Raw genomic sequence first — 19,648 nt, forward strand, 5'->3', positions numbered from 1 at the left:
AAGGAGACATCTTTTAGAAATACTGTACAATGTGATACCCCAAGAGGACATTTCATTGGGTACACATTCACAAAATGATGCCTCTCTGTTTTAGCTGACACTGCCAGTGACATATTAATTGATAAAAATATATTTATTATAGTAGTTGGAACATCGAGAACCATCTTATACTACATTGGTTACCCCAGCAGTGAAGCTGTGAGCCTCACGTCAAATTATCCAGTTGCATGAAAATCTGTATGGAAACAATACCTGATACTTCTCAAAGTAGACATTTCCCAGGTGCAGTATGGAAGACAAAACTCTGAAAATGGCCGACTGGTCGTCTGGGGTAAAGTGGAGGATCTCCATGGCAGCAAGCAGACGCCGGAAGTCCTCGCCATCATCTTTTCCTCTAATCCCACAATCCCCTCCCTGAATGGGAAACAAGAGAGAACATAATGATGTATCATATTATACATCTTGCTCTATTAACAACTTAAAGAAACCTGAGGAAGCTCTCCAGCAAAGTGTCGCTCACCTGGTTGAGGTAATAGTAAGTCTCGGGCTCCTGGAGATAGAAAGTCTGCTTCTGCTCAGAAGGAAGACCTGCCAGCATCTCATAGAAGATATGATAGTTTCTTTCATCTTTGGCCTGAAAAGAAAACAAACGTTACCTTAAACACCTCCTTTAATACGCTATGAAACGAAGTCACAGATGATGTACAGTATATCTGCTTGCATTACCTGGAAGACAATGCGAGACTTTTCCAGAAGGTATTGAGAAGTTATGGCACCACTGATCACACCACTATAGGCAGAAGAATTGAGGAAAAGAAGAGTTAGAGTGTACGAAAAGGTAGCTGCAGGGTGTTGAGACCAAAATACATTTGCAGAACTGTCATACTCACCCCTCCATAAAGACCTCCATGTGTTTCCCGAAGCGACTGGAGTTATCATTCCGTACAGTTTTGGCATTTCCAAACGACTCAAGCAGAGGAGCAGCCTCAAGTATCTAACAGCCATTCAAAGACACAGCATTTCAACATCTCACAGCTGAATGATAAAGATGTCAAAAAAAATGTATATATTTCATCACCATTGTTTAACTTAAGCTTTTCCAATAATTACAATTATTGGATATGAATATTTTGACATACAAGCACATGATGTCTCTGTGTCAATGCATGATGTTGCACAGCACAGCAAAACACAGCAAACATGATGCTAATGGCAAGTGAAGATGGGTTTGACAAATCATGCACAGAACCATATACTACCTCAATCTGTGCCCAGAGTGAAAGAAAATACACACAAGGACATTAGTCATCGTTCAAATTAGGATTAATGTGTGTGCGTCGGTGTGTGCACGCGTCACAGTATGCATGCATACCTGTTGGGCAAGATTACAAGTGTGATGTAAAGCTACAAGGTAGCGAAGGACAAGTTTGGTGGCCTCTGTTTTCCCAGAGCCGCTCTCCCCACTGGAAAAAAAACATAACACACAGTAACTGCCATGCTCAGCATAATACACTCCAGTGTTTCCCGATGTTGATCGAGCCAAAGCACCCATTTTACATTGAAGTATCTCATGGCACACCACCAACCATCCCAATCATATGAATACTGAAATAATGAGGGCTCTTGTCTCAATTTACTCACAAATTCACTGAGTGTGAATTCTGGGACTGTTTAATGAACCCAAATCGTATATACTAGCAGGGAGCCATTATGAATGGCAATCTGTGGATAAACAGGATATTGTATCTTCTGCCATCTAGTGGATGAGCATTTATTGTTTTGCCTGTAAATATGCATTACTGGCATAGGTAGATAACAGATATACTTGCAATTAATAAAGGAGAATTTTCTAAAAAAAAACTACAGGGGAATGGTGTTATACCCGAGCCTGACACAATCCCTGTTCAAGATCATCCCAAAGTTGTTTGATGGTGTTGGAAAGGTATTACTCTTGTTCAGTGAAGCAAACACTTCATTAGTCCAACACAATCTTATGCATACATTATTGAAAAGAGTTTCATCTGATGATACGACCTAATCGCTAGTACATTATACACATACTTTATATAATTGTGCTGCAATAGTCCATATCATATTGCTATGTACATTAAAGAAAACAAAAACAAATGATACAAATAGTTTATTTGTGAGATGAGTGTTGTCTTACCTGATAATTATGACCTGATTATGTTTGGCATCCATCATTTTGGAATAAGCAGCGTTTGCTATAGCAAACAAATGTCTGAGGAAGAAAGACATGTCACTTTGGCAAGAGGACGAAATATTCTGTTGCATGTACTGATTCCAATCCCCTTATGAACCAGTTGAAACAATTACTTACGGAGGGTTCTCGCCGAGGGCGTGACCCTTGTACTGCAGCACCATGTCCGTCCCATAGATGTTATGCATTTTATAAGGGTTCACAGAAACCAGAATACTACCTATATAGGTCTGTGAAGTAAAGAAAAAAAAAACAAGTGACTCGTAATAATACAAACGCAGAAATTCTTGATGTTTTGAATACAACATACGATGTCAAAATAAATGAATGTGACACTTACATAAATAAGACTCCGTCCAAACCTTGTTTTTAAATTAAGAAGAACAGCATTGTCATGCAGCTCCCTAATGAAAGACGAAGCAATTAGAAGAGATGATTGTAAATATAGAACATATTTTCAACTGTACCATTTTATTTTTGTTTCTAGGGCTGCATTTAAGAGTGCTCTGCCTTTTCCTTACATTACTGAGTTAGGATTTTTTTTAAGTACTGTACAAAAAATTGTTACTCAAGCTGTGTCATGTCTTCAACGCCATCTTCCTCTCGTTGCTCCCTGTGCGCTACTGTGGGCTGGCTTCTAATTGCGTACATCTGAAATAACAATCGCAAGCACAGGGGGGATAAATCATTCTTTTATAAAGCATTAGTCGCGAAAAAGATTCTCATCATATGTTTTGTTCTGAAAGACCTTCAATACACATACAGTAATTATAAATTTACAGTATATGAGCTGTCAAGAGCACTTACCTTGTCAAACCATGGACCCTGAGGTTCCCCTTCCCTGCTGAGATTACACACCCCTGGTTTAGGACTGTTTTGCTGAGTCATCAAGTGCTGGTGGTCAATTAAGTTCTCATCTCCATACACAGACCACTTATTGAGGTTTTGTACTGTCCCGTGAGGTAATATTTTCTCTGCACCCCATACATCCATGTCTTGCTGCAGGTCCAGAAGTTTAACTTCGGAGCCATGAGCCCAGTGCTTTTCAGGAACAGAATCCTGGACATGGGGTGAAACTACAGCACATGTGGAAGGGAGGCGATAAGAGGCCCCTTGAAGGACTGGGTTCTTTAAGGTACCAGAAAGATCCAAAGAGTGGGGCTGTGGGGTATGAGTGGTACTTAGTCCAGGCATGATATTACTGTCAGATCGATGGAATTTTGCCTTGCGAATGTCAGCGCTTTTTGACAAAGCATTGGAGAGGTCAACACATGGAGCCACTGTAGGAGCAGTCTCTCTCAGTAGTGATGGGCTTGAGAGTCTGTAAGCAGCACCACGAATGTTAGTGTTCAGCAAGGCACCAGAAAGGACAGGCCCAGTGGCCATTGATGTTGAAGCTTGAATTGTATGCGATGAACCCTCTGAAAGATGAGATTGTGCCTCATTAAGATTAGAATTGATCTCCGTACTAGGTATCATTGGGGTTGTGCTTTCAGGATTCTCCATCGTTTCCCTCGGTTGAATTTTAATTGAACTTTTTGGCAGTCGATAAGTGGTCTTTAGGGCATTAGCATTTAGAAGTGCAGAAGACAGCATAGGAGAGGAGGCTGTAACAGTCTCAGATGATGGCTTAGTTCTCAAAACTGAAGTACCATCAGGCAGTTTGTAAATAGGCTTCCTAACTTTGGTATTAAGTAATGCAGAAGAAAGCATAGGTGGTGCAGGGATGGTTGCCAATTCGGCCTCCGAAGTGCTCCCTAGCATGCCACTGGGTAAGCGATATGTGCTTTGCTGCAAATGGTTATTAAAAAGGGTAGAGGACAACACAGGGGAGGAAAGGGACTGTACGGAAGATAATTCAGCAGGTTCACTTTGGTTTATAATAGTGCCATCAGGTAGTTGATAGGAAGCCCGATGAAAATGTGGGTTCTGCACAGCATTGGCGAGAAGAGGGGATGACTGATTTGCTCCACTAGCACCATCAACTCCATCAACAATGGTAAATTGCGTTTCAACATGATTTTGGGGCATTGTTAAGGTGTCGACTGAGGGCATTGATCCTTGGATTTGTGAGGTCTGAAGTCCAGAGAGAAGTGAGGAGTTGACTCTAACAGCCATCGGAGAGAGTTGTTGCTGAAGGGGTGAGGTAAAAGACTTGTTACGTAGCTGGGTATTATGCATAGCAGAGGATAAACATGAGGGTGATGCAGTCAATGAGGGACCAGGAACTGCTGAATGGGTATTTGAAAGAAAAGTTGTATCCAAGTTGGCATTGGGCTGGAGGGGAGAAGAGTGCAGGTTAGAGTCCTGCATCAAAGCTATGGACTGACCTGGAGGGGCATTTTGACTCACCTCTTGGCCATTCTGGGCTTCACCCACAATCTCACCAGCAGATGAGTGAGAGTAAAATTCCTGTTGTGTTTGGGGTGTGTGGTGGGTAGTATAAGGTAGAGAAAAGGGACGTTGATAGAGGGGAAATGGGGTACCTACAGATTCAAGGTTTTGAGACAAATTTGTTACAAGTGAAGATGTGCCTGGCTCACTAGCTATGTAGCTAAACTGTTTCACACTCTGAGAGGGTGAAGGAGTACCTGGTGGTGGTATCGGATAAGGAACTGGAGAGTGAAAAGATGTAGCTCCTACAGTCGGAGAACTCTTAGTCCTACGGGGTAGGGAGGCATGTGAATAAAATCCATGGTTCTTAGGAGCAGCTAAAGGTATGGTAGATGATTCCTGAAATGGTTGGTGAGATTGCAGTCCATTATGGAGCCCATTCCTAAATGGTTGAGGAGAAAAAGAGCTAGCCTGTTTCAATGAAGGCTGCCGAGACACCAAAGGCCTTGGAGGAGGTGTTCTGAATAAAGGAGAGGACTGATTTCTGGGCATACGTACCAGTGGCTGTCCCCTTCCAACAGGTCTTTGGAAGCCCACTTGAGGTTTTGAGTCCCTTGACTGAGAACCTTTCCTTGCTAACATTGGGACTCCAACTACATCATTCCTGAATGGAGCTACATGTTGAGTAACTGGGGGTCCATGTCTACTTCGTCTTCTTGGGTAGGCCTTCACTGCAGAGGTTTTCACAGACCCCATACGAACTTGACTTGGGCTTCCTGAGACACCTCTAAACTTGTGAGTAGAAGAGTGGTTGGGGCGGTGCTGCCTGGTGTTATGTGACTGAGAAGGAGAGAGAGGATGATGGATGGGGGTAGGCTGAACAGTTTGATGGGGAGACTCAGCACGTTCGGATAGAGGAGCTCTTTCTCTTGGAAAAGATAATGGAGGTGGAGAAGGCGATCTACTCACTTGGGATCTTCGTTGTCTACTTTGTACCCTGGAAGACAGAAGAGGGGATGCATTTGGACGGGGTTGTTGTCTGAGAGAAATTCCTGGATCAGGTGGCCGACCCTCTCCTTTCCTCACAGATCCTCTTGGTGTATTTATGGGACTTGGAAGTGGGGATTGGGACTGAACCCTTTGAAGCCCAATTCCAGCCATCTCAGCTGTAACGGGTGGTTGAGCAGTAAAGGACACTCTATTTTCATGGAACTGTGGTGAAGCATAAGGGTTTGGTAGTCTCTGTGGTGAGGCTGGCGTTTGGTTTGTAATTCGAGATTGGTATGTCAAGTCACTTCTGTGGAAGTGAGGGGGAAAGTGGCTCGGCTGAATGTGTGGTTGAAAGTCCATAACATTTGGTGGTGACATTGCTGGCCTCTGTAATGGGGGAGGTTTGATGCCGTGCACTGGTTTTGATGAGGCCAGTTGGGGATATGACGGAGGATGCATCAATGAAATGTTCTGTGTTTGTATATGTGGGACTGTTGATGGCATTTGCTCCATTTGAAACATTGGTGGGTCTTGAGGGTAAGATGGTTTATTCACCTGGGTGGCAAACGGTGGTAAAGAAAATGCTGGCAAGTGATGAGGGGAAGTGGCCAGCGGAAGGTAAGTAGGATGGTTTAGTTGCATGTGCTCATGTTGAATGATCTCAGCTGTTTGTGAATACGGTACGATGGGGGTTTGCTGGTGATTAACAGATGTTGGGAAGTGGGGCTGTGCTGGGATGGAAGTCGGAAGGTGCTGCTCATTATTTATCAGGTCAAAACCAAGATGTGGAGATGAAATTATGGGAGTGGAAGGGGGTTGTGGTGGTGGTGGCAAGGTTTCTACATTCAGTCTTTCTTTTCCAAATAATCTAACCTGAGGCCTGGGAACTCTGAACTGCTCAGGAGTAGAATTCACAAAAGGGATTTGCTCCTGTCTGTAAAGATGTTCTGTTTCTGTTGGAGCCAGCCGACCATCAACTTTAAATGATTGATGGTGAGGGAAATGAAATCCAGCAACATCCAAATATCCTTGTGTTGAATCTCGATATTGAGGTAAGGCTGGGAGAGAACCATAACCAGCATTCACCATACCATAGTGCTCTGACAACCCATAGTCATAACCCATATTATGATCAAAATAAGAATCTGTGTACACCTCAGACTCATATGGATTGTAGATAGTCTCCATGGCATTGCCAGAGTAACCAAATGGCTCTTGCACAATGGCATAGAGCTTTCCATCGTCACCATAGTAATACTCCACCTCTTCATTACAATTATCTTCAAACTCTTCATACGGGTAAGTGTAGTAATCCACATCACTATCGTCATAAAACTCCTCATCAGGATAAAAGTTTCCATCATCATCATAGTAACCATATTCATTTTCCCACTCATCATCATCATCATAGTATCCAACGTCCTCTGTCTGCCCATAATGCTCCTCAGATCCATACTCATCGTCATCATAATCAGAAGGGTAGTCGTAGTACCGTGGCGATCTAGTGTTTCCGTTTCCAAAAGACAGTCGTTTTCGTCCTTGATGCTGTGCCCATGCCCCAAGCCGACCTCTTCCCTTAGAACTTGGCAATCCCCCAATCAACCAATTGGTGGCAGCAGCTATCCTCGCTAACATCCATCCTTTTGTCTTGAACCTTAATCCGACTTTCTTTTTGCCAAACATGCCTTTGAACTTTGCTCCTAATCCCTTCGCCTCTGTAGCCATACTCCCCGTCCCTCCTAAACTGGACAAGTTCAACGACTTTTTGGGAGGAGGAGGAGGAGTTGATTTTCCTTGACTGTTCTCTTTTTTATTGACTATGGTGGAAGCCAACAGACTGGCCTTTTGTTCATCAGAGGTGTCTTTAGGCGCAATTCCTTTTAAAAGCTGGAACCCCGACGGACCTGGCTTTGGCTCCTCAGAGGTGGATTTAGGCCTAAATCCATTTAAAAATTTGGTGGTGCTTAGAAGAGGTTTACCAGAAGCAGGTGGCTTCTCCTTTTTCTTAGAGAGAGGTATAAAAAGAGTTGATGTGCTTTTAAGGCTCCTCTTTGGTTGAGGTTTCTCTGACTGCTTTTCTTTGGTCGGGAAACTAAATGGAGAGGCCTTACCTGTGAGGCTGCTGATGACTTTAGAGGCCCCTCGGAGATGACTCTTGGCATCCGCCGTCTTCTGTAACTTTCCTACAGCTATGTTTTTCTTCTGTTCCTCTGCAGCAAAGCCCATCATGACTTTTGAGGCACCCTTGATTTGGATATCACTCATATTTTTCAGGTTGATTGCATTCATCCCTTTCCTTACTTGAGGTTTCCCATTGTCTAGCACCTCATCCTCATCATCCAGTGAAGGTGAATCACTTGGGGAAGGCTGAGGACCCTTTACAGCTGTCACTTTATAGGCATTTTTAACAACTGCTTTACCTATATTTAGATCAAGAGGAGCTGACACCTTAGCCACCACTCCTTCACTCTCATCACTATCTTCTTCCTCACTCCTCAACTTCTCTTCTTCTTCCTCAGATTCCTCCTCTGACTCACTGACAGGTTTATTTCCCTTACGTTTTTTAGCATGGTCCTTCCCCTTTCCCTTGGCTGCTTCCTCCAACTTCTTTGCTCGTTTTTTGTCATCCTTCCCTGCCTTTTTCGTGTCCTTTGCTCCCTTCGTTGTCTCATGTGACTTGCTTTTCTTGGCAACCGATTTTGAGTCAGCTTTCTTGGATGGCATAATGTCAGCTAGTAGGGAAAAGTAGCCACACTGTGATTAAATTGCTTGGTGTCAAGACAGCCTCCTCTCATCATTTCTTGTTTTCTTAGATTTGATGAAGTTTCACTCCAGAAACACTGCGCACTGTAAAACATTCAGTCAAGGCTGAGACAAAAAAACAAACCATGGTCCTTCAGTCCTGGATCCAAATATTGACTTTGCTTATCCATCGATGTTCACTTAAACATGTTGTCAAGGCTTAGAAAAAATAATTCATTTCTATATTTTATAAAATAATCTGAAACATTTCTTTGGAAGTCAGTTAAGTTTAAATAATGCAAATGGTTGCTCATTAAATATAAATGTTCTATGATGAAAATATTTTACTTCTGCCTGTTATACAAATTTCTTGCCTTTGGTCCCCTGAATCGTCACAAATGTAGCGTCCAGAAGAAAATAAGTTCCCGGTCCTTGTTTGATTTTCGTACGTCACGCAAGTAAATTCGCAGGGTCACACAGAGAATAAAAGGCCTAGTAACGGAGTACGTGTAGTCCTTTGTGTGGCTCCCATTGTCATTGTGTCCTGTGAGTCCTGAAGTGAATCCTCATCTTGGCTGCAAACTTTGTCGTGACGCTCCCTCAGCGAAGTGAACTGATAGCGGAGTTTATCTTGGCGCTCGAAGGGTATGCTGCTCTTTGTCCGAGAGTGAGCGTTTGTGCGCTTTTGCGCTTTTGCTCACCCACTATCACAGCTTTGTGACCTCCTGCTGCCTTTTGTAACTCGCTCTGGTTACTGCGACTTAATCCTAATTTGATGTCATCATATGATCATTCTGACAGTATCTCTGTGAGAGTGTGGCATGTATCCTCTGTTGCAAAGGCCACCTTAATGTACCCGCTATACTGTCTCAGGGTAACACTATCTGTGGACTCGCTTGTGTATGAATAATGCAGCCTAGCTGAGCTGTTGCTAAATTGTGTCTGAGAGGCAAAGCCACACAGAGTCAAAACACAAACACCTGTAGTCCCAGTGGCGGACATTGAGAAGAAACACCTCGTTGCTCAGTCTCTTCTTTACAAAAACATTCACCGTCATCAATGTTGCAAACTTTGCTTGGGGGTTCCGCTTGTTTATGGCTACCTGATTATGCACTCCATCCAGTTTAATCCCTTAATTTACACCATATTTCTCCTGGAAATGAAAGTGTAATCACTATCTTGACAATAGATCCCCCACTATTTGTCCAACGTGGAAATTTTAACATTTCCACTAATGCCAACATAATCAACAATCACGTACATTAAGGTCCACATAAAGTAGAAACGAAAAATAAGTATTTTTTTAGCCTGGCTTGACTCCCATCCCAAAACATCGTATGAGTTGTTCCTTACTACAATGTTTGTTTTTTTAATTGAAAGCTGCATGATGTTAATTCATTGATGATGGACTGATATTCAAGGAGGTCATCTCAGTGGCAGATATGAATGTTTGATGACTGCCACTGTGTTCTGCCTACACAGCGCAGATAAAATATTCACTGCTGGCCGCTCTAAATATATCACAAAGCATCACCTCCCACCCTGGCACGCTCCCCGACCGACATATTATACATGCGGGCAAGTGTCAGGGGTTAACAGCCAGATAACACAGAGCAGATGGAGGGTAGATAGCTAATAAAAGGAAAGAGCTAATTACTGTATGGTCAAATGAATTCATCTTGTAACATGCTAATTTATCTCTGAAAATCAGCAAAGACAATGAGCAATAATGAAAAATGCATAATGAATACACTAATACAAGTAATCTTTGAGCTCTTCGAGTTGAAGCCCCTGGTCTTCGTTCAAAATTAAAATTTTCTGTGTGCTGAGTGTCAGTTAAAGGGAAAAGAAATATGAACTACAGTACGGGGAATTATTGAAAAATAATACAAAAACTATACACACTCATGACAAACTTTACGTTTGCTAACAAGTGAACATGCTTTAAAAGAGATAACCGTCCAGAGAGGACCTACAGTGAGGTACAATCTTGAAATCTGGATCACATATCCCAAGAAGCAGTGACCATGAAAGAGTGCAGGCATATGCACACTCAAAACACGCACACCTAAACAGAAAAGGTCACCAGGCATCCAAGTAAGATAAAGAGCTTTACAAAGAGATGTAGTTGAGAAGTGGTGTCGGGCAATGTGGTGTGCTGATTTTGTTGACCTGACATTCACAAACTGATGGCAGACTATGCCAGATTATGAGGAGAATGCCAGCTATGGTTCATTAAACCAGTGCATATCAATTATTTGGACGAATAAAATCTTTTGCAGCCTCCCCCAACTGTAAAAGTATCATTTGTCTGAAAAATTGTTGAAAATACACCTCTGCAGAGGAGCTAATACTCCTTGCACACTCTCGAACAATGAGAGCGCCACTGCCACCTACTGTAGTGGATGTGTAATTACACTAGATTCTAGTACGGCAAAAAAAAATAGATGTTCCTTGAGGTCACACGTGTCCCCCTTGACATCGCACCCCTAACCCCCCGCCCCCCATTTGAAAAGGACGACATTAAACAATTAAGATCATGTGAGACAATACATTTTCTAAAAGTGTAGGGGGAAAAAAAGCATTAAATTGCATTTCATCTGGACTGTGCACAAGCCCAAGCAATGGTTTGCAATAATTACTCCTATAATATTAATTAAATATAGAAGGAAGAAATATGGAAGTGCATTACAGGAACTACCCAAAAAATATATCATTATTTAAAAGGGACAGATGCCTAAGTGATAATGTAGAAGCGGTGATGCCACCTAGTGGTTAGTTGACTGCCCATCACAACCTGCTGTTTTGTCATTAAACTGAGTCAATTTGTTAATAAGTGAGATAGTTTCACTTGCTTCTGACCTAGAATCTACAGTTGAAAAATATTGTGGTTTTTTTTTTTTTTTTAGTAACAAAAAAGTAACAAACCAGAGATGGACATAATTATTTTCATTGCATTTGGACAAAACGTTCCATGTCAAAGATTATTAACATATGTTTTAAATGAATGCATATTAAATGAAAAACAATTTAGTAATGCTTTGGAGCTTGTGCCCAGGTCTTGAATGGTGCAAAAGGCTGTGTTTCTTCAAAATTGTTAAGGATATGAATGGTTTTCCTCATATATAAACAACGAGAATGGCAAATGTATCTAACACAAGTCCTTAAAAATGTTCATGCCATTTAACTTAATTATTACAACCAGAATGACTTATGAAAGCCACTTGACTAAAAATTTTGGGAAGGGCATTAGGGTCTTAACATACTGTCTCACACTGATATTGACATCAAAATATCACAATTTTTGTGTACGTGGATGCAGAAGTGGCAAATTAGATGAAAGAAAATATGAGACCTTCCAGCCACCCATTCATCCATCTCCCATCCTTTTTATACTCTATTTTTATAAAATCATGAAAAATCAACAACAACAACAAAACATGATCTTGACTTACCTCCCTGCTTAGTTTGAGTCACAGTCACGAGTCATAGTGCACCAATATCCATCGAAGCATTTGCTGTGTCCACACACACACTGTCTTCTCTGTCTGGACCTCAGAGATATACTCTTGTACATCTGCTCACGTTTTATAGCTCACTAAACAAACACACACACACAGAGGAAAAGGTTTTGTGGATTGCATGAGCGTTCCTAGAACAAATGCCTATTTGCAAAATATATACAATGCTATACAATATATGTGGTACGGTCTGTACATTCGAGGCACAATATTACATTTAGTAAACATGCTTCACTTATTGTGTGTGTAGCCTGGGCAAACAACTGGACAGACCTATTGTGTGTTGATAGGTGGGATAACACACACACACCAAGCTAGCCTATCATCATCCCTCACTGGTTGCCAATGTCAAAGCCTGAAGTGAAACCCCCCTGACGGCAGGTTGTAAGGCGCTTGTGTGTGCTTATCAGTGCACCACATACACTTTCAGCAAAAAGACATCCCTCTTGTACACATGCACCCACACACACACCAGGTCAAAATGTCACAATAAATGTGGGATGTCAAGGGTTGTGCCACACAAATACAGACAATAGACACACAAACAGTGGATGGATGATTGTGCCTCCATAGTACACATAGCTGGGAAAGGGAAGAAAAAAAAAAAAAAAAGCGTTTTCATTGGACACACCATGGAAAAATTCACCGTGCTGGGTGGAAAAAAGTAAAGGGATGAGACTGGAGGTGTTCGTTAAAGCTGCCCCGCCCTTTAAAAAATACACCCATTTTGAGTTTGCTATTAAGCGTTGCCTGATGTGAAAGATGGGTTGCACAAAAGAGCTTTCAGAATATGCACAATGAAGAATTACTAACACTTATTAAGCCAGAGAGGCTTACAAAACTGATGTTTGTCTATTGTTGTGACTAATCACATTTCATTAGGAATAACTAGGTCATTCCAAAAGGTTCAGATATTTTTCTTCTTGCAACTATTGATTGGAAAAAAATATTGTTGTGCTTCAAGGGTGATTTCATAATGTGTGCCACTTTCAAACCCTGTCTGACTCCAGTAAACCTACTATAGTTTGTAACTAAAGGTGAGTAAACAGGCTGATATTAATGTGTTTGTTCAGAGCGTCGCTATATGTCTGCAAACATCCACGTTTGCACTGTGTAAACAGTGATGTGATAAGAACGTGCTCTTCTCGAATAATACACAAACAAGGATGATCTGACATTGTATGCGACACTAAACTGGGACATTTCAAACCACTTCTTTCCTTAGTAATAATATACACTCAGTGGCCTCAACATCGGATACATTTAGAGGGATGTCATTAATATTTGTCCGCAAAGGGGGGGGAAATATTTTGTGATTACGGGCTATGTAAATCAACTTGACTTTGCAAAAACCGAATTAACTAAAACTACAAAGGCGAGAAACAAGTGAGCTTTAAACATAGCAGAGCAACCGAATGAATACAGCACTGCCCTCTTTTGGTGAAATGCGGATCGTTGCCATGAAAGGTGGACTGTGACAGTGGTTGAAGTTATTTTATTAGCTTCATTATTGTGAATTTATTTGATCTGGATGGGTATATTCAGCAGGAAAGGGTAATAAGTTGTACAATATGATAAAGAAAGATATTCTTTCAAGTATTTGTACTTTATTTGTTTTCTATTTTCTTAATGTACAAAATGATGCATAATCAATACATGCTTACCCACTGTTCTAAAGGGAATATCGTATGTGCATAATGCTAGATGTTGCAAGCAGCCTTGAGATTGGAGCAAAATATTGTTTCCTCATTTCCAGTCCAGGTATTCATCCATTTATTAAATTAAGAAAAAACTAACAAAAACATACTGTGCCTGAATATATATCACAGTGAGGAACGGGTATTTAAAAGAAGCTAAATATCTAGTGTAGGGAGAAAATGTGCCCAGTTTAATTGTCTTGTGGTCTAAAATCGCTGGACAAAATGGTTTTACTGAAAGCTTTTTTTTTTTTTTTTTTTTAATTCGAAACCTTGAGAGGTATGATTCACATTTTTACACTTTGTGCAATGTGCTGACATTACTCAAAGACAGTGCAAACACAATACTAATCTGTTATTAGTGTCATACCACACTGGGGCTGCGCAAACTTGTTCTGATTGTACAAAAGGGGCAGATGGATCATACCTTTCCCACCCTTGTACTACACAAGAGACATGTCTACACCTTCATGACATTCACTTTTCCTATTACTGACAAGAACAGGCTATAAAGGCAAAACCGTTGCGTCCATTGTATCTAAGTAGTATTTACTGAAATGAACCTTAAGGTTTTACACTCTGCGACGAAACTGTGATGAGAAGGCTTATGAACGAGCACAATTAGCCTAGCCTGTGTTCGCTGCCACCATACGCAGACACACAGCGTTCAAGTAGCATCAAGTGTCTGCTCCACTCACACAATGCGCACTCAGTCCACTGTACCTGTTTCTCCTCTTCCACCGGCAGTCATCCGTCTATCATTCCTCTCTTCCCACTCAGGTTATTCCAAAGCTCTCGATCCATGGCTCGCTACTACTACACATGATGAAGACATCTTTAATTGGATCATTTTAAGAAGACAGAGGGGACTCCAAAAGCCCCTCTCTCTTTGGCAAAGTGTATCCCCACTTCTCTTCCTCTTCATCCAAGAGATGCTGCTCAATTTTTAATGCTGCCATTGTGCTTGTGGGCTTCTGTGTGTGCGCGTGTGCGTGCGTGTGCATGTGTGTTTGAGAAGCATGTACACTGGCTTAGGGGTTTAAAACAACAACAAAAAAAAGACAAGCAGCGGGGTGGTCGGGACGGAGGCCAAGGGAGAGGAAGGGTGGGAGGGAAGGGTTCAAAGGTCTGGGACACTTACCTGCTGCTTAGTGAGAAGTGAGCAAGTATGCAGGGAGACAATTGCTAGTGTAAACTGATCTTGTGAGATGTTTAGAGAATAAAACAAACGAGGACTTTTTGGTTGTAAACTAATGTGGACTTTATTCTTTCTTCATCCCATCTCTCATTGTCAGTGAATTTAGTCATGGAATTAAAAGGGAAATGAATCAACTTTAGCCCAACTCAGAACTGCTTTGTTTTTTTTGTTAAAAGTAATATAAAGCGATTTGTGGGTGCACTTCCATTGCAGACCAGTCTTTTTACTTCTTGACGATCTGGATGACATCCTCGTGCTCCATGATGTGCGTCAGGCCCACCCTCTGGGGACTGTACTTTGTGCTGGTACCCTGCAAACAGGCGCAACATTTGATTATGGGGAACTCGCTTGATACAAGTCTTGAATTGGATCTAATTAGGAGAATTACTTACTACATATAAAATGTGCTTGCTGAAATTCAGGCTATATAACACTCAATTCCTAATTCAACATTTTAGAAGCGAGTGCAACAAAATGTTTTCCTTTTCATCGAAGCAATTTACAGAGAATTTGAAAACCTTTAAATTGTTTTATATTTACTATAGTTACCAAATACTAAAACTCCAAGTCAATTGAAAAGTATAAACACAAAAGAAAATAAAGATGAGGAACATCATTTCCAATGAAACGCTACAGACTTGTCCTGTACATTTTATCCTGATTTTGTTTATGATACAATAACTCTTTTAGGAGATAATAACTAATGTAACAACTTACCCAAACCAGAGCATACTTGAACTGGCTCGCTAAAGTTCTGTGAATGCGATGGCACTAAAAACAAACACAAAGTTGGCCTTAAGTCAACCCAACACCCTTCAGTACGAGATGACGTGGCTCCATGCAGCACGTGTGCTGAGAATTTACTGACCACATGTTCTACACTTGCTCCTCTTCTCATGATAATGGCATCACCGAAGTCTGGGCGCTCTGATGGGGTGAGACAAACACAACTTGATGTCAATGACTGCAGAGAGGATCTAGACAGTATGTGTGTATACGCTACCTCCTCTTTTCTTGGTAAAAATGCAAATCAAAGACAAGTATTCCCACAGCGTCTCTAGAAGGTAATCCAGGTTGAGTTTCATCCCACAACTAATAGGAGAAGAGCAGTTAGTTAATCGGTAAACCGACACACACAACAGCACCCGGGAAAATGGCCGACCTGATGACAACACTGTGAGGTCTGCGAGCCAGGCGGTCCACCTCCTCAATACAGATTTGATCCACCTTATTGTACACCTGGTTGATACACATAGACCAATACAAGGACATTAAAAAACACATATGAACAGCAACTCAAAACAAATAATGAAAAAAAAAAACGTACATATAGACAAGGCATGTAAACTCTGTTCCCGACGATGACATCAATGAACTCATCCGGCGTGCTGTCCTCCCTGAAGAGGACTTCTGCGTTAAAGATTTCTGACGGCCGGTCAAAGAAAACAAGCGCATCAGATGCTCATTTGCTTTTCTGCTTTCCTGCTTGTGAAGGATACTATATTCGTGAAGGATGAGCTGAATGAGCTTCTCCGAGCAGTGGGTTAGAGGTACTGTGGAGTTGTAGGAGAGACCACCGCCTTTCTTTTGCTGTCAAAAATAATATATATAACACTTTACGTTTGCCCATTTGGATACAGAAGAGTGGAGCCTCTGTAGCCAAAAGCTTTCGATGTCGAGCAATTCAAAACTTGACCAAAGCATTGGGAAAAATGTGCTTCTAGAGACAATCCAAACAATTGACAATGCTTATTTAATGGTTCATTTTAGTACAGCACAGATTAATAGAGGTTACGTGTGAATTGGAGTGGGAATGAGAAAAATGGCTTACCTTGAAATATATATTGGGTTTTTCCCTGTTAAGCCTAATGCCCACCGACTCCAACTCTTTTTCTAAAAGTGCTCTTAAGAGAAAAGAAACATCATGGCTACAGTCTGGACATGACAAACACAAAAAACAACTTTGGACCACTCACCTCTGGACATCCCCTTTGGTGGCATCCAGCATCATGATCACAACATCTGCTGTCCTGGCGACTGCAATGACCTGACGACCCCTTCCCTTACCTTTCAGTGTATCAAAATTACACAATCATCATCCACACTGGGAAAGTCTGATGAGATGGATTACAGTTGCTCACTCAGCAGACATGATTAAGCAGACCTTGGGAGGCGCCCTCAATGATTCCTGGCAAGTCCAGCAACTGGATGTTGGCCCCTTTGTACTATGTAGAAATACATACAAGTGTGAGCGGAATAAGAGCCATGATAACACTTAAGATGTGTAGTGATATGAATGAGTGTACCTCAATGACACCTGGTATGCAGGTGAGGGTGGTGAATTCGTATGAAGCGGCTTCACTGGCAGTTGATGTCATCAAGCTGAGGAAAGTGGACTGTAGCACACAAAAGTGTGTTACTTTCCCAATATTTAATGGAAACAAGTAGAAGCAGAAGACGTGTCTCAGGTAAACTTGGTGCTTGCCGGACATCGGCCGCCTCCGCCCGAGAGTCAATCATCATTTTGAAAAGCATAATTTGCAATTGCCTAGAAATGTTACATCCCCTTAAAGTATTTCCACACAGCCCACATGGTCCTATGCAGAAAGTGCCAGTCTATTTGTGTGGGATCGGAGCATTTTATGCAAAACTAGTAGTATAGTTTCACAAAGTTAAAGAAAAGCTTCTCACCAGGGATCAGATTTTCATAAGGAACCGAAACTCCATCACCAAAATGAGGACATACCTTACCCACTGAGGGGAAACCAATAAGTGCAACGCGTGCATCTCCAGATTTCATAACATCGAAGCCTTCACCTTTGGCTCCCGCCGACTTGGAGGGCTCCAGCAGCTGAGATCTGTATTTTGCTAACTTGGCCTTCAGCAAGCCCAGATGGTACTCAGTTGCTGTGGAAGACAGGAACTAAATCACCACAGACCAGCACTGTTATTCTGTATGTGTCATGTTCACTTGTTGGAATGGAAACAGACGAGGCTAAAGCTAACTGTTAAATATATCGCTTTGATTAAATAGCACGTGATACAAAATATTTTATTGTTTTCAAGGCAGGTTTTACAATGGCATGCCACTTTCATAAAACACTCCAAAGTTCTTCCATTATGCTCATTGCTAGCAGTACAATCGCCACTTGCTCCAACGTTACCTTTGTTTTTCTGCGTCCGAGCGATTTCTCTCTCTATTTCGGAGATTTTCTCCAAAATCCCCATAATGTCACTTCAGCCGGGCTGCAGTTACACTGTCAAATGAAGAAAACCCATACAAAAACGTGTCAATCTAGCTTGGCTAGCCAAACCGCTATAAAGCGACGAAAATACATTGTAACAGTCAGAAAACAAAATTTAAGAGGACGATAACTCAAACCCACAGTTTAAATGAGGATCCGCATTCACGGCGTGTGGCGTCTACAGCTTACAAGGCTGCAATAATACACGTTTACACTTCAACAAAAGCTCCACTGCTCGGCATGCTCACGATAACCAAAACCTGGCAGCCTAGTACAACTGGGGGCAATACTTCTTCATTTACAACGTCATTGGCCATGGACATAGAAGGCGCAATACTGCCACCTTGTGTGGGGAGTGTGAACTACTGGAAGACAGAGGGGGTACATTTATGAACAGACAAATGGATCAGATCGTTTGTAGATGAGAAGAAAGTAAATAAATAAACAAACAAAACAAGATCGTTATCACCATAACTAATGCCTTTATGTATATTATTACAGTGGATAGTTGCAAAATCGCATTTGGCGAGATAAATGAATGAAAAACAAACAAACAAACAAAAAAGTCATCTCTCACACCCCTTAGCCTGTACGGGGTCACGGAGAGGTGCTGGAGCCTATCCCAGCTGACTTTGGGCGAAAGGAGGCCTACACCCTGACATGGTCGAAGCGAGTGTACCACTACATCATCAGCGACTCATACATACATGCACACATGCATACATTAAATTCATACCTTTTGGGGGGGCAATGCAACACTCTTGATCATGTTAATTATGCTCTCTGAGCAGTATAAAAGATCGGAGTGGAGCATGTGTGGCCCGTCGACCATATTTTGCCCACTGCTTGGTCTACAGTGTACTGTAAATACAATACAATACAATGATAACTAAATCTTTTTTTAACTAATATTTTAGCTGTATTGATTTCTTTCACTCCACTGTTATTATTGTGTGTGTGTGTAAGCAATACGATATTTCTATTATGTCAAAGCCATCCACATCTTTGCACTTAATTTTGTGATGTGACAAGATTGATGCTGCTCCGACATAATTTGAAAATTGTACCCATGGAATTTGAATAACTATTACATGACTCTTGACATTCTAAACACTCAGTGGGCCCGACTAAAGAACAGAGCGAGCTATGTGTGGCCATACTTTGCCCAAACCAGAAATAAACTGTAAATCGGTGCTTCTGATAGTGTTTAGGCCAGGAGATAAGGCTTCGCAGCGGTACACATGCCTGAGTTGTGTGTGGGGAGCGTAGGATCGGTTCCCGCTCAGTAACGTCTGTGTATGTTCCCTGTGACTGGCTGGCGACCAGTTCGGGGTGTAGTCTGCCTTTCGCCCATTGAGCAGGTGTCACCAACTCCGGTCCTCGAGGGCAGGAGTCATGCAGGTTTTCAATCTCTCCCTGTTGTAACACACCTGTTAAAATGATCAGGATCATTATCAGGCTTCTCAAGAGCTTGCTGATGGGCTGATCATTTTAACAGGTGTGTTACAGCACGGAGGGATTGAAAACCTGCAGGACAGGTGCCCTCGAGAACCGGAGTTGGTGGCCCCTGCTGAACAAGATAAGCGGTTTGGAAGATGACATGACACGGCTTCGCTGCACCGTCATTGTATGAACAATTGCCCCTTGATGTTCCTTTTTAAACCACTAGATGGTAGTGTTTACTAATGTATAGATATATA

At 41.8% G+C, this 19,648-nt stretch overlaps 3 protein-coding genes across 4 annotated transcripts in view; 1 reads left to right on the top strand and 2 right to left on the bottom strand.

Moving 5' to 3' along the window:
• The window catches only part of myo15aa (myosin XVAa), a 36,761-nt gene extending 22,309 nt beyond the window's left edge, over positions 1-14,452 (bottom strand). Inside the window, exons 1-11 of one of the 2 annotated variants that reach the window (XM_086056284.1) lie at positions 14,229-14,452; positions 11,743-11,885; positions 2,790-2,872; positions 2,562-2,625; positions 2,342-2,451; positions 2,168-2,242; positions 1,373-1,463; positions 891-994; positions 727-790; positions 521-634; positions 253-414 (exon numbers count right to left, since the gene is read on the bottom strand). In XM_086056284.1, the coding sequence (XP_085912410.1) occupies positions 253-414; positions 521-634; positions 727-790; positions 891-994; positions 1,373-1,463; positions 2,168-2,242; positions 2,342-2,451; positions 2,562-2,625; positions 2,790-2,872 (867 nt within the window). In that variant the 5' untranslated portion in view covers positions 11,743-11,885; positions 14,229-14,452. Of the gene's footprint in view, positions 1-252; positions 415-520; positions 635-726; positions 791-890; positions 995-1,372; positions 1,464-2,167; positions 2,243-2,341; positions 2,452-2,561; positions 2,626-2,789; positions 2,873-3,028; positions 7,271-11,742; positions 11,886-14,228 lie in introns of those variants that run through there. The other variant, XM_086056283.1, reaches the window with a different exon arrangement.
• Positions 14,453-14,747: 295 nt separating this feature from the next.
• drg2 (developmentally regulated GTP binding protein 2) lies at positions 14,748-18,288 on the bottom strand. The gene is made up of 14 exons (XM_086055441.1): positions 18,090-18,288; positions 17,868-17,960; positions 17,450-17,610; positions 17,010-17,099; positions 16,868-16,928; positions 16,680-16,770; positions 16,535-16,607; positions 16,203-16,293; positions 16,031-16,128; positions 15,866-15,942; positions 15,707-15,795; positions 15,572-15,630; positions 15,421-15,474; positions 14,748-15,013 (listed from the first exon to the last, which is right to left on the bottom strand). The coding sequence occupies exons 2-14, from the start codon at positions 17,929-17,931 to the stop codon at positions 14,927-14,929; spliced, it is 1,095 nt and encodes a 364-aa protein (XP_085911567.1). The 5' UTR covers positions 17,932-17,960; positions 18,090-18,288; the 3' UTR covers positions 14,748-14,926.
• A 1,325-nt stretch (positions 18,289-19,613) lies between these two features.
• The window catches only part of gfer (growth factor, augmenter of liver regeneration (ERV1 homolog, S. cerevisiae)), a 2,471-nt gene continuing 2,436 nt past the window's right edge, over positions 19,614-19,648 (top strand). The window contains exon 1 of the mRNA XM_086055940.1: positions 19,614-19,648. This exon is cut by the window's right edge and continues 445 nt beyond it. The gene's annotated coding sequence lies outside the window, so the exon portion shown is untranslated.

The sequence above is a fragment of the Filicampus tigris genome, chromosome 16 (assembly GCF_054856515.1).
Source record: "Filicampus tigris isolate MCC_2025a chromosome 16, RoL_Ftig_1.0, whole genome shotgun sequence".
Taxonomy (NCBI): domain Eukaryota; kingdom Metazoa; phylum Chordata; class Actinopteri; order Syngnathiformes; family Syngnathidae; genus Filicampus; species Filicampus tigris.